Genomic DNA, 14,203 nt, shown 5'->3' with positions numbered 1-14,203 from the left:
TAGTTAACATTAGAGTTGCGTGTAACATTAAAAAGGCAACTAGCTGAGATCGTCGGAACCTGTTGATTCATCATAATTATATAATTAAATTAGTGTTTGTCTATCAGTTCGTTACATATGGGTTCGCGTATCGTTCAGCCGGTTGCGTTGAAACGAGAATTTTATAGGTCTTTGCACATGCGTAAGGGTTTTTGACATAGCTCCACCAACGTAACGCGCGAGTCGTTCAACGCTTTCCGTGTATCAGCTAGTTTGTAATAAAAATCCATTGTGTCGTTTTCCATTTTAGTAAGTTACTCACTAAAATGGAAGAAAATAAAATGGACGCGTTAGAAGCGTGCGGTCAACCGCACGCTTCTAACGCGTCGTAATACCAACTTCTCTTGGCATAATATATGCGATCATCTTTACAGTCATTTTGTTGGACAGGGGGTTCTAGAAATAGTACAAGTTTAATAAGTAGAAAAGTTGCTTAAAGCATAGCTTTTGAATAAAATATTTTTTGATAAAAAGTATTTGGCTTTGGTTTTATTTAATAATTAACTAATAGATATAATAAATAAGTTACAATAATTATTACTTATTTCTAGCCTCAATACTTTAAGTACCTATCCATAATTACACATTTAAGTAAAGTACGAGATAGTATGGCAATTTAAGTAAGTAAAATCTACGCTACCTGCTTTACGGACTAACATCTTAGAAATATTTAGGAGATCGGTTACTTAGTATATATTTACTATATTAGAACAATAATAAATACCTTACTATACCTATATATAGTCAATTAATATTAGTACATAAATATGAATCTCAAATAACTTAACTTATAGGGTTAACTATTCCCATTACCACAGTCTCACTATAACGATTGACTATTACCATTACCATTGAATAGATCGGAGACGGTCGCAGTGATACAGGGATATCAAGGACCTGCATATCCCCAAAGAAGAAAGAAGAAGAACCATTGACTAAACAAACGACGAAAGGATATATATAGTGAGACTAATGTCCCCTTACAAAATGTCTCGGTATCCCCATTTAGAGCGTTTTTGAACGCCGTAAAAATCAAAATCAATGATATAAATAGTCACAACAAGGCTAATGAAACAATATCTAGTGATCAGATCGATAAAGAGGTCAAAATATTGAGTTGAGAATATTATTGAAATAAACAAGCATTTTCTTGGTCGCAAATAGTCGCGGTATAAAAACGCAACGGGAATAGTGATACAAGTAAATAGTATCAGTATTACCGTCAATGGGAAAGCTCAACAGGAATAGTGAGGCCCAGACCCACCCAAATAACTGTATAATATTCAGGTTAGTCGGTTTGTAACTTTATAAGGTATACCTACCTACCCCCAAATTGTAACAATAATTTACATAGTACATACACACATTCCATGAGCTTATATCATTACGACACGGTGGATTAAGATGTTTCTTTTTCATACGAAATAGAATAAGATTAAGGACTAATATTTGGCGTCAAGTTTTGGCCCTGACAGAGATTTTACATAAACTACCTAACTAAATACTATAAGTTAGTAGATTTTAACTATTTACATGTGAGTGGTAGGCAATAGCATTCTGAAACCCCAGTTTTGGACAGGAATTACATTTGCAATGTACCAGCCTATTCTCAATTTACACTGACAGAGAATGGAAGCGAATTTCTAAAATATTACGTAGCATATTCACTTCTATCTTCACTACGTAAAACACAAATTACTTGCGTAAAATTGAAAAATGCGCGGGAATTCCGGTGACTTCGCGGGAATTTTCTTTCTCGACAGAAATAAGCGCTTTACGGTGTAGAGATAGAAATCAATATACTACTAGAACGTCATTGGACCAATCTCTTTACGGCCTGGTACTATATTATGGAAAGCTGACAAAAGTCTTATGCAGTAAACCTGGGCCTCCAATAGGTTAAAGACGACCCTGGCCATACTTAGTCAATATTTACACGAATCCTTTTATCAACTTTGACGACCTCCCTGGCGCAGTGGTAAGCGCTGTGGTCTTATTAGTGGGAGGTCCCGGTTTCAATTCCTGGCAGGGATTTGGAATTTTATAATTTCTAAATGCCTGGTCTGGTGTGGTGGGAGGCTTCAGCCGTGGCTAGTTACCACCTTACGTGCAAAGCCGTGCCGCCAAGCGATTTAGCTTTCCATTACGATGCCGTGTAGAAATGGGTTTAATAAAAACTGCCATAGGTAACCCTTCCAGGTTAGCCCGCTTCCATCTTAGACTGCATCATCACTTACCACCAGGTGAAATTGCATTCAAGGGCTAGGTTGTATCTGAATAAAAAAACTGTTTCTTTGAGCGATTGTTCTGTCATGCAGGTACGGACTAGTTCAGTATACTTACCATCTTCTTGCTTGGGTACAGTGTAGAATTTATTTAAACTAAGTAATACTTATTTACAATTTACATGCGAGTTGTAATAGTATCCCCATTCTCTTTCAACTCCTGCGTTTTTCTCCTGTCCCTGTTTCGACTTTTAAAGAACGATGCCGTCGTAACCGACCTGAGTCTAAATGAGCCTGGTACGCCATTAGTAACTGATGTAGTAGACCCGTTATTCTCTTCTCGAATCTTCGGAGAGCGATCTCTTGGAGGCCTGGTCCTGTAGGAAAAGCTGGCTGCTTTTAGCCTAGCGCTGAGACCAAGCTTGGGCCCTGTGAACAGAGCGTCAGGGGAGATGTGCGATGCGGTAGGCGTGTGCGGAGCGGACATGCTTCCCAGGAAGGAGGGCGCCATTTCGGGGCGGCGAGCTACCATACTGCTAGAGTACGGCCGCTTGCCTAACTCTATGTCGCCGTTGCTGAAAGACAATAAATCGGTCTGTACTTAAGTATTAAAGCCCTGTACCTATTCGTCAAAATCCTAAGGAGGCGGACGTCCTAGTGGTTAGGACGTCCGCCTCCTATTCGGGCTATCACGATTAGAGTAAGTATTAGCACCTAAGAGCTATAAGCCTTACCTCCTAGGATGAGTAGTGTAAGTACGCCGCAGGTCGGCGGTCCGCCTGGCGCCCGCTTGCAGCCCGCCGCGGCCCGGCCGAGCGCCGCGCACACTGCCGCCCGTCCCATCTGCACATAACTCATCTTATTATAGACAAGGTGATGCCTTCGTTCGCGTGGACTTAGGCTTTTAAAAATCCCGTGGGAACTTTTTGATTTTCCGGGATAAAAAGTAGTCTATGACCTTGCCCGAAATGTAAGCTATTTTTGTACCAAATTTCACAAACAAATAGACAGGCAGACACTTTCGCATTTATAATATTAGTATGGATGGATATGGATATTAGTATTTCATGATCACCGCTCAGCGACAAGATATGCGTGTATAAACGCATAACTGTGCGCGTAACGTAAACCGCGTCGCGGTCGAAACTATCCCTTGTGAAATCAATGTACGCGACAGGTCAAGATAGCAATCGGGGTGGGGACGTCTCGCACATACGCATAGCGCCCCGCGCTAGCCCGGTACGTGATAGCACAGGCGCTGAGTGGGTGTGGGCGTCTCCCCTTCTACGACTCACCTCATACCTCGACTGCCTTTTCGACCTGTCACGTACTATACATGTACGTACGTTGCACGTCCAGCGGGTGCGTAATGCGTAGGTATGGATGCGTCTCCTCGCTTTCATCATGGTAGACTACAACAGCCAGTAATCGCTCCTAGGGCGAGTGGCGGCTCCTACGGTCCCACGATCGTCTCGAGTAGGTATATCATCAAGTACACGTACTTTGTTGCGCGTCCAGCGGGTGCGTGTAGATGCGTCTCCTCGCTTGGAGCATGGTGTAGACCACGGCGGCTAGTGATCGCGGCGGCACAGGTGGCCCAGTCGGAGGCTCCTTAGGCCTTGCAACCGTTTTGAGTGTATCTTCATCGGGCAGGCGCGCTTCTACAGTGCGGCTACGGTAACGATCTCGATCCTAAGAAAGAATAAAATTAATCAGTAGTACCTACTTACATTTTTGTTTTCTTATTTTTGTGGCGCATTTTATTTAAGTCTCCTCTTGAACAGAACAGAAACGCATAAGCGATATGCAAATCATATAATGACCGTAAAGGCCGTTCCTAAAACTTTAAGGCGTTGTCCTAATATAATGCGATTATGCGATCATCGCAAGTCAGCGCAAATTTTGCTCGTACGAACGATGCGATGATCGCGTATACTCGTTCTATTCTATTTGACGCAAGCTACGCGATGGTCGAATCGCTTACTCGCGCGATGATCGCGTAGTCGCGTTGTATTAGGACAACGCCTAAATCCTAATACATCAGCCCTGCCTACTGATTTGCAACTCAGTATCTAACACTGAATGATAGCCACCGAGTTCATTTGACATTAAACTTTTAATCCATTGAAGGTTTTCTAGGAAAAAATATTTTAATATCACTCAGTGAAGCAGCGATACCCAAAAGTTGGGGCCGATTCTCTAGTACACAATCTCTAAACTAAACTAAATTAACAGGTCTAAATCTAGTGCTTTCCTTTTCCGCAAGCAACATTATGAAAGGGATAGCAATAGATTTAGACGTGATATTTTAGTTTAGTTTAGAGATTGTGTACAAAGGAATTAGCCACAATGTCAACCAAGCTCGGTAGCTATCATTCATTGTTAGACACTGGTCAAAGCGCGTCTCTGTCGCGTTTTTCCGTGTTGTTCCTCCCAAGTTTTCTGCGATTTGTTTATCTTATCAGCTGCGGAACATAGGCTATACGTACATGTTTCCGGCGTGTGACCCACCACGTCTCCATGCGACCCTTGCCCTTCACCTCCACCGCGCCGCGCGCCTCCAGCCCGTAGCCGCGCCGCTCCAGCACCTGCACCGAACAAACACTGATAGTGGAAGCGCAGCGAGCGCGCATTTTTTGATGACGTCATTGACCCAAAGCCAATGACTGGATAGCAACCTTAAGATCAGCCGTAGGTATATTAGGCCTTTAAAACTGAATGGGCTCTATGAGTGTTTGGTTTATTACCCCTATTGTTTACGTGGCATGTCGAATGTTGTTATTGCTAATGACGGTCTCAAGTGGAAACACGCCAGTTAACACTGAATGCACTATACCTACTTGCCGCCTCCAAATAATGTACCAAAACTGCTGTAGATTAATAGAAGTCATCGATATAGGCAAGTTTTATTTGGCTGAAACTAAAATCTCACCTCGAGCTGTGATAGCCTAGTGGTTAGGACGTCCGCCCTCTAATCGGAGGTCGGGGGTTCGATCCCGGGCACGCACCTCTAACTTTTCGAAGTTATGTGCGTTTTAAGTAATTAAATATCACTTGCTTTAACGGTGATAGAAAACATCGTGAGGAAACCTGCATACCTGAGAGTTCTCCATAATGTTCTCAAAGGTCTGTGAAGTCTACCAATCCGCACATGGCCAGAGTGGTAGATTACGGCTAAACCCTTCTCACTCTGAGAGGAGACCCGTGCTCTGCAGTGAGCCGGCGATAGGTTGATCATGATGATCATGATGAAAATCTCACCTGTTTCGTGTACTTGGTGACCTGTATGCGGTCCATGGCCCCCGTGGACTCCATGCGCGAGGCCTCGTTGACCGTGTTCCCCCAGATGTCGTACACGGGCTTGCGCGCTCCGATCACCCCGCCCACCAGCGGCCCGCTACTTATACCTGGGGATATCATATTTTTATTTTAACAAGACAAAGTTTAAAACTATACACTATCCACGGAAAGAAGTTAGTATATGGCTGTCCCTGTTACGTATTCCCATAAAAATGACAGAGACGAAAATTGGTGCGCGTGGTTGTTTACCATTTTGAGCCACCAACTAATCAGAAACATGTTTTCAAAAAGCATTCGAAAAGGTTGTCAGAAAACATTCGAAATTCAATTCGAAAACAGCCCTATACTTATTTTCGTGAATAGAGTAAGCCCGACTATATTGACAGATATACTCACTAACGTTTAGTTCAGTCATTGATTTATTAGGTAGTTAATAAATCAATGAGTTCAGTACGCTTAGTACGAGATTTTATGTCGCACCCACGTAGTATTCGAGTGTCGAAACACTTCCGCGTTATAGTAAACAGGATCTTAACTGTTTTGTTTTAAAGCTCAAGTTTATCTACACATCTACAGCCAGCGCTCCAAGCGGAAACGTTCAGAAATTAAAATCAGTGGCATTGAATTTTTGATTTCAATTCAAGGCTCTTTAGGTCCCGTTGCTAGAATTCAACAAGACAAATTCTAGCAACGTTGGTGAGACGAAACTTCTTATACTAAGCGTACAGAGCATGTTCACATGACGCTCACTGCTTCTATCAGCACCAAAATGGCGAAATTCAAGTTGATTCAAAAACAGCGGCAATCGTAGGTCGAGATTCAAAACATTTTATTCGATAACGAGATTGGTAAGTGTACCTTACCTACTCTCAATCGAAATTTATTGAAACTATGTTTGTTGATGTCTTCCAGCGCCTCTCGAAGTGCGAATGCGTAGTCTACCAGCGCGCACAGGTGCTTGCAGTCGTCGTCTCCGATCTACAAAATAACAATAGCTTATCACAGCTTCTGTTACCAAAAGATGAAACTGTGACCTAAAGCGGTAGTTACTAAGGTGACTTTATTCATCAGACGTTTCAATTCTAGAAGTGAGGTGAGCAAATAATAGTCACCCGTCAGTCATCAGTCAGTTAAACCCGCGAAAATCGGAACCTGAATCTCTCTCCGGTCGTGTCGGAAATCGGGGGGGGGGGGGGGGGCACACCCGCACACCCACACGTCACCCGTGCTCGCCCGCTAGGCTGTGCGGGTGTGCGGACCTCTCCCTCCCCGATTGACATGTCAACCTGTCGCGTTCTATATGTATGCAATTTGCACTTTGCACACACAGCTATCCATAATATTTAAATTATATATATTTTTTCATTTTGCATCTTCTCCACTTTAAGTATATTTTTTATAGTTAATTGTCTTGTATTTCTTTTTTCTATTTTATAAATTGTATCTTATCCGTTAGTTAGTGCATATATTTATTTAAGCATTGTTGTGTACACATATTAAGGGTTACCGCTTAGATCTTAATCTATTGTTTTTATTTTTATTTGGACCATTTATAGCTGAAACCTGTTTTGTGTGCCTTTATAATAAAATAAAATAAAATGTTGTGTAGGTAGGTATAGTTGTTCTAACATATCCTAATCAGGAGAACATTGAAGAAGACTTTATCTACCTTATGGTTAGGGTTTAGGCCAGAAGCCGCCATATAGGTGGCTCCGATGGTTTTTATCTTCTCTATGCATTTGAATTTGGGCTGCATCAGTAATCTATCGAAGTCAACTGGAAAGAAAAAAATCATTAAGTATTTAAAGTTTTTGAAGTAAAACTTCTTCATATGCGATATAATATAAGTAGAGAGTAACATTTGAGTTGACTTTGTTCTTTAGTTCCAGTTAGCGATATAGCGCATTCTCGTTGTAATAATGCATTGAGTCCGCGCAAAGTCAAAAGTCGTTTGATAGATCTAAGTTTTAGTCCTTAAAAATTTGAACGAATGAAATAATAGAATATGTTGATTGGTACTTTACAAATGATCTCGTTTAGCAGCCGCATGCAGTCTATGGCCTTCTGCTCCGAGTAGAACTCGTGGAAGTTGGGTATACCCGCGAACATCACGCCCACTTCGTCTCTCCATTGGGAGTACAGCTCCTGGATGACAAAAAAGAATTCGTTTAAAATCATTATGCTTCGCAGATACGCTTCAACGAATATTTATTTTAGAAAGTTGTGCTTCAGAACTGTAATAGAATATCAATAGCTTGTACTTCGAAATATCTTTAAAAAAATAGATTAGTATATGTGGCAATGAGTATAGCTGTACGTCTGTGGTACAATGGACGTTGTAGTCCGAAAATAGTGGAATACCGACCCCACACCGGAAAACGCAGTGTCCATAGGTTCTCCATTAGTTTAAGAGACGACATCAATGAAATCGCAGCTTTGTGGGAGTATGGAAATTTCTACAAGACATCGATGTTCTGCTGAATACGTTCATCGGATGTAAGTACCTACTTTACTAGTCACTCATCGCACTGTACACCCGAAACTTTGCTGGCTCAGCAACCCAAAGCGCCCCCGATACCAAATGTTGTCACTAATTCTTCCACCAGATTCTTACAGTAGGATGGCAGGGCGTATCTGACTCTCACGGGTACCAACTTAAACTAAATAAAAAATCTTTAAATTATACTCACATCAGGACACCTATCCTTACTTAGGAAATGGTTAACAACATGATCAGGCAGAATGTGTTTCAGTAGATGCCTGTTTGTCCTCTGCGTTTCCTTCATCTCCCTCAAGTCAGTCTCAGCCTGAAGTTTCCACAGGAAGTCCAGGCGAGAGGTGACCTCCACTAGCCTCGCGTGGTACACCACTATTACGAGGAACATCGTCATTAGGATCAGCATTTGGATATAGAAGCGGAGAGTTCTGAAATGGAATTTAATTGTTGATTTAATTTTTACGAAGATACATCGGATTGAGCAACCTACAGAAGACTGGCACAAGGCATGGCTCTAGCCTTGTTTAAAAGGACTCAAAGAATGAGCCCTGCTATCAAAATGCTGCCTGTAAAGACGCGCCCGGGCAAGGAGAGCTGGTTTCGACGCCGGCACCCCCATTTGACTTCGGTATTCAAAGAAGACCCCATCGTCTTGTAAGATATCACCACGTACCACCACGTACGTTTTAATTTTGCCATGTCGGACGGTCTGAATAGATATCTCTGGTCTTATTAGTCCCGGGGTCGATTCCTGGCAGGAGTTCCTGGCAGAAACCAAAGAGGCATTGGTTTAATAAAAACTGCCATACCCTTTCCAGGTTAGCCCGCTTCCATCTTGGACTGCATCATCACTTGCCACCGGGTGAGATTGCGGTCAGGGGCTGACTTCTATCTGAATAAAAAAATACTTACGAATCACTACTATTAGAGCTGTAATAATCCACGTTATAATAAACCAGTAACAGGACAGCGTACAATCCAACATTAACGATAGCCAGTACCGTCTTTATCAAATAGAATAGCTTTAGGATCGACGTCAAAGCGACCAAGCACAATATCCAGGTGAACACCACATATTCAGGTGTGAAGCACTCTTCTGGATTTTTTTCAACATGGGGAGTCTCCGTAGTGGTCTCTGTGCGAGTAATATTATTGGTTTGGATTGTGACGGACGGTTCGGGGGGGAACGATGCGTGGCATATGTAGAGTTTTATTGTGCTGAAATGATAAATGGAATTAAAATAATACTGGATGATACCCGGAACTTCGTCCACGGGGATTTAGGTTTTTAAGAATCCAGAGGGAACTCTTTGATTTTCCGGGACAAAAAGTAGCCTATGTCATGCCCTGGTATGCAGGGTATCTCTGTACCTACAAAAACGGTTAAACTAATGGGCTTTGAAAAGCTAGCAGACAGGCAGGCAGACACTGTCTCATTGATAATATCAGTGTATGGATTATGCTTGTGTATAGGTAAGTATATTATTATGATTTTAATACATCTCAATCAAAACTGAAATTAATTACGTGTTAGTTAACATCGGTTTTAAAGTTAGACATACTTTTAATATTTATCTAAACTTACCTAGATATGGACATAATGGTAATAAAGCAGCAAATGTGCACATTTCGGCGGAGCCTATCTCTACTGATAGCTTTCGACAGCGTGGAAAGCCTTGGCAACCCTTGGCAAGCTTCAAACTCTTCCGCCATTGCCAGCAGAAACGATAGTGCCAGAGGAACAGTCATAATCATTAGTATCACCACCAACAACCAGCAACTAGGGAAAAGTATGAATGTTTCAAAGTGATAATGAAGGAAACAAACTTTCTAAGGTAGAACTTCCTTGGACACATCGCAGAACAAATCGCATACTTGCTGTGTACACTAAAGGTAACATCAGTAGGTAGTAAGGATAAATTACTAGTAAGACCTAAACCACCTACCTGTACATGTACACATTGGGATTTAATTAATTTAGAATTCTGGGATGCCACTGAAACTTATTACTAATAATGGATCACAATTTATGTTTTCTCAGTTTTCTATAAAACATTATAGATATAATTTTTTTCGCATTATTATCGTGGGGCAACCGTTGCATTCGAGGGAGATGTTATAGGATGTGTAAAACCTCCTTAAATATTCTTGTGTAAGATCTTAGCTTGAGTGCAGTGCATCTGTTTAGTTTCTCAGACTATTTGTGCTACTTTTTGTCAATATTTTTGATAGCAACCTTAGTCTTCGTAAGGGTGCTATCATAAAGAACCAAGTATTCGGTACCGACAGGTCAGTACCGATCGGTGCGGATAAATTAGCCTCATATTATCTTATGAGCTCTCATATAAAGAGACAGGTAATACGTATAAGAGAATGTATGGCCGCACCGAGTGGTACCGACCCACACCGACTTGTCGGCACTGGAAACATGCTTCTTTATTGAAGCACCCTAAGAACTTATTAATCACACATTTTTCCAACTTTCATGCTGCAAACTTACTTGTAATGTATGACACATTGTACAGCAACAATGAACAGCCAGATGACGAAGCAGCACATGACATTAGACTTGAAGGTCTTCTCGTCGAGTTGTTTGAAGCTCTCGTCGAGTGAAGGCTCTCGGAAGTGCAGCGACCACGGCTTCATGTGTTCCACCCTCATGCGACGGTTGCTGCTCACTTCAATTGAGTGGTTGATTATGTCGTCCTCCTGTAAACGATATAAGGGTGTCAGAAAATTAGAAACTGTAGGTGTTACTGCTCTCACTTTTATATAATACTAGCTTATTATATTATAGCGCGACAAATTTCAAACCCCTATTTTAACCCATTAGGAGATGAATTTTCAATATTCCTTTCTTAGCGGATGTCTATCAGTAGTTAGTCAGTCAGCTTTCCTTTTATATATTAAAATTTATGCACACAACATTTACAGCACCAAAGTTATCATAGGTAATTTTTTTATATTATTGTAATTATTTGTACCTCAGATAAAGAAGTAATCTCCAAGTCCTGTCCGTGTTCGACATCGTCGTGTTTGTTTGCACGTCTGTTGCGAAACACCGTGGCGCTGTTTTGGAAGTACTGCAAATAAAATATTATAATAAAATATGGATATAAAATTAAGCATATTTGAAGTGTTATCTACTTAACTCACATTTTAGAAATTTAAGGTTTTTGAAGAAGTGAACGTTAACGTTTAAGTGCGGAGACAGCCCAGAGCGAAGAAGAAGAAGCGGTTTCATACCGTTTTTTGTTACGGTTTTAAAAAACACTTAATTACTACTACCCTTACTTGATTAGTCTTAATTTCCTTAGTGTTTACTGTTTTGTTTTATTTTTATTTGCGCTGGTTTAAAACATAAAGGAGCAAAATCTTACGCTTTGGAAGGGCATCTCCGGTATGAAGTCGGTGGTGTTCTCCTCCTCAATGCTGCCGTTACTGCCGCGCGGCCCGTTCTCACGCTGCTGCAGTTGTGGTTGTATACTGCGGGTCAAATATACCCATATACGGTTTAAAGGGTTTCAAAAATTTACTCTAGCCGTCCAGGAACAGTAGTTTATTAGTCAAGATAAGGCATGCAATTGACGACAGTGTAATAATAATAAATTATGAGGTCTAAATTGGAGTAGGTACGCTTGTCTAGAAAGTGCTTATATTTATTTTTGCCTTGTTGCCTAGATACCTCATCTATTCAAGCTAGGCTCGGTAGAAAACATGGACGGACGAAAGGGTGGTTTATTTTACTCTGTCCCACCAAGTTTTCCAGAAGTGTGTAGAATGTTTAAAATTTTGAAGTTCAAGCGTTTTTTTTAATTCATTATAGGCAAACGCTTGACCACAATCACACCTGATGGAAACTGGTGATGTAGCCTAAGATGGGATGCGTTTACCTAGAAGATGCCTAAGATCCTGTTTTAAAGATACCCGGGTTGTAATTGGTAGGAAACACATATAGTGGAAGAGTACTCCAATCCATAGCCATGCGTATGAGAAAATAAGATGACGCAAAACGTGTCGTGCGTGTAGATGGGATGTCGACGGCCGGCATAAGGATGGAGACTCGCGTTCCACATCATAGCTGAAAACGTTTCATGCGAGTTGATATGCTGTCAACCAAGCATTCTGTTGTTTCTTATTAAATAACATCTAATACTTTTTTTTTTTTTTTTTGTAAATTGATTTGAGATTTTTTTTTTAATACAATAAATACTACTAATACTTCACAAATCTATTAAAATTAAATAATGAATTGATTATATTTACTCGTAATGTAAAAATCGGGACATAAAAGCCCTTACTTAAAGAACAAAAAATTCTTAACACTTGATGAAACTCGTTCCCCAGATCCTGCCCTAAATATGATGCTATCGAAACCACACCACACGGGCATGAACTTTGAATAATGCGTGTTCGCGACACTGCCATTATTCAAATTTCAAAGATATGTGTTTTTGATGGCCCCATATTGGACGCTAACATTACGGAAATGGTTCAGTTACCCGAAAAATTGTTTTTTGTGCTTTTGCATAAACATCTAATGCATTTGGCTGTATTTCAGCAAAGGGTATGTGAGTGTACGCCATAACCTTTGCTAAGCACTCTTGAGCATCGCTGGTGGAAACGGAAATATTCAGAATATTTTAAGTATTAACTTTTGCATGGTATTTACTTTTCCACGTAAATTTGAAAATTGGAATAGAAGTTTTGTCAAGAACCATAAATACTTGTTCACGTGGATTTAGGTCATCCAGGAGTAAGGATCCTTTTTCTGGGTAAAAAAAGAAGAAAATATCACTCGCATTCCAAAAAAGTTACGTCACCTCACCTCATCGTTGCTCCGTTGCTACGCAAAGGATGGACATACCAATAAAGCCGCTATCGGACCTATTTATAATATTGAGTAATGGTAAAGACTATAGTGTGTTGGTGTTTTAGGCACAAGTTCAAGGTTAGGTGCTTCGTAGACGTTAAGAATAAAACCACGAAATGAATTGTGGTACACACTGTAATTATGGAAAGCGAAGTAGACGTGCACACATTGCAGCGGTCCGAATGCAAGCGAGTGAAAAAGAATGTCTTTACTGTCATACGTTGTGTTGTTACATAAGTTGTGTACATAAGTTGTGTTGGTGTTTCCAACATAGTGAATTATGACTTACGTGCTGATGGATTTGTTCCTCGTCCTCCTGGGATGCTCCGTGGCCTTGATCAGGTAGGTGGTGATGTTAAGCTCGCGAAGGTAAGGGTTTCGTTTGTCCCCCTCTCCTGGTTCTACCTCGAACGCTGCGTTCAAACATTCTAGCGTAGCTGCCGATATGTGTACGCGTCTACAACCAATCATAATATTATGGCCTTTTCAGTAGCTTTCCTCATAGCGACATACATCTGTTTAACTCAAACTTAAGTCTGAGCAAAGTCAAAGTGCGCTCTATAGATCTCACCCTTAGGGTGATAGAGCGCACTTTGACTTAGCTTAGACTTAAGACAGAGTTAAAACGAGACAGAGCTATATCTCTAACATAAATCGGTCCCGTTTTCACTGCGTGCGCTCTATAGATCTCACCCTTAGACTTACCCTGGCAAGCCTCCGCTTTCCATATGGTTGGCCAGTGTGACGTCATGCGACCACAGATCGAACTGCCACTTGAGCAAGCCGAGCACTCCGCACAGCACTGTGCCGCTGTGAATCCCTATTCGCATGTCCAAATCCACCTACAATATAACAAACTGCTAAATAAGATATCAGTGCTGAAAAATTGTTCAGCGGTTAAAAAACATTTTTGTATTATTATTATTTTACAAAGGTAAAATTTTAAACATAATGAGCAAGCGATTTTCAATAAAAAAATCTAGAAAAAAATGGTACTTAGGTACTCATTACATTGTAAAGCAACATGCCAAGTTCTCGGTTCAAAACACAAAATATATTTTTTCCAAGACACATGCTAAGGTGCGTATCATGGAACATGGCAAATCGAAGAAATGGTACACGGCATAGCAATAGGTCAGGTTTTCAACTCGAAATTTTATATTTTACGTTTGACCACGCACCCCATCCATTTTTTATCGGCAACGTGGACATCGCTGGCGAAGCTGCTCGTATTATTGTTATGATTTGCTCTAACCGAACTACTGTCAA

At 40.9% G+C, this 14,203-nt stretch overlaps 1 protein-coding gene across 5 annotated transcripts in view; it reads right to left on the bottom strand.

Annotated features, from left to right (window-relative positions):
* Positions 1 to 1,379: 1,379 nt before the first annotated feature.
* The window catches only part of LOC117981808 (adenylyl cyclase 78C-like), an 83,205-nt gene continuing 70,381 nt past the window's right edge, over positions 1,380 to 14,203 (bottom strand). For all 5 annotated transcript variants that reach the window (XM_034968005.2, XM_069509756.1, XM_069509755.1 and 2 more), the window contains exons 15-30: positions 13,640 to 13,776; positions 13,224 to 13,391; positions 11,442 to 11,547; positions 11,046 to 11,144; positions 10,562 to 10,770; positions 9,647 to 9,841; positions 8,974 to 9,279; positions 8,255 to 8,489; positions 7,589 to 7,709; positions 7,234 to 7,340; positions 6,428 to 6,542; positions 5,526 to 5,671; positions 4,754 to 4,852; positions 3,767 to 3,956; positions 2,999 to 3,107; positions 1,380 to 2,839 (exon numbers count right to left, since the gene is read on the bottom strand). In XM_034968005.2, coding sequence (XP_034823896.2) covers positions 2,443 to 2,839; positions 2,999 to 3,107; positions 3,767 to 3,956; positions 4,754 to 4,852; positions 5,526 to 5,671; positions 6,428 to 6,542; positions 7,234 to 7,340; positions 7,589 to 7,709; positions 8,255 to 8,489; positions 8,974 to 9,279; positions 9,647 to 9,841; positions 10,562 to 10,770; positions 11,046 to 11,144; positions 11,442 to 11,547; positions 13,224 to 13,391; positions 13,640 to 13,776 — 2,739 coding nt within the window. In that variant the 3' untranslated portion in view covers positions 1,380 to 2,442. The remainder of the gene's footprint in view (positions 2,840 to 2,998; positions 3,108 to 3,766; positions 3,957 to 4,753; positions 4,853 to 5,525; positions 5,672 to 6,427; positions 6,543 to 7,233; positions 7,341 to 7,588; positions 7,710 to 8,254; positions 8,490 to 8,973; positions 9,280 to 9,646; positions 9,842 to 10,561; positions 10,771 to 11,045; positions 11,145 to 11,441; positions 11,548 to 13,223; positions 13,392 to 13,639; positions 13,777 to 14,203) is intronic.

Source organism: Maniola hyperantus, chromosome 4 (assembly GCF_902806685.2).
Source record: "Maniola hyperantus chromosome 4, iAphHyp1.2, whole genome shotgun sequence".
Lineage (NCBI taxonomy): Eukaryota > Metazoa > Arthropoda > Insecta > Lepidoptera > Nymphalidae > Maniola > Maniola hyperantus.
Note: the sequence above shows the minus strand (reverse complement) of the source record. Positions and strands in the feature narration are given on the sequence as shown.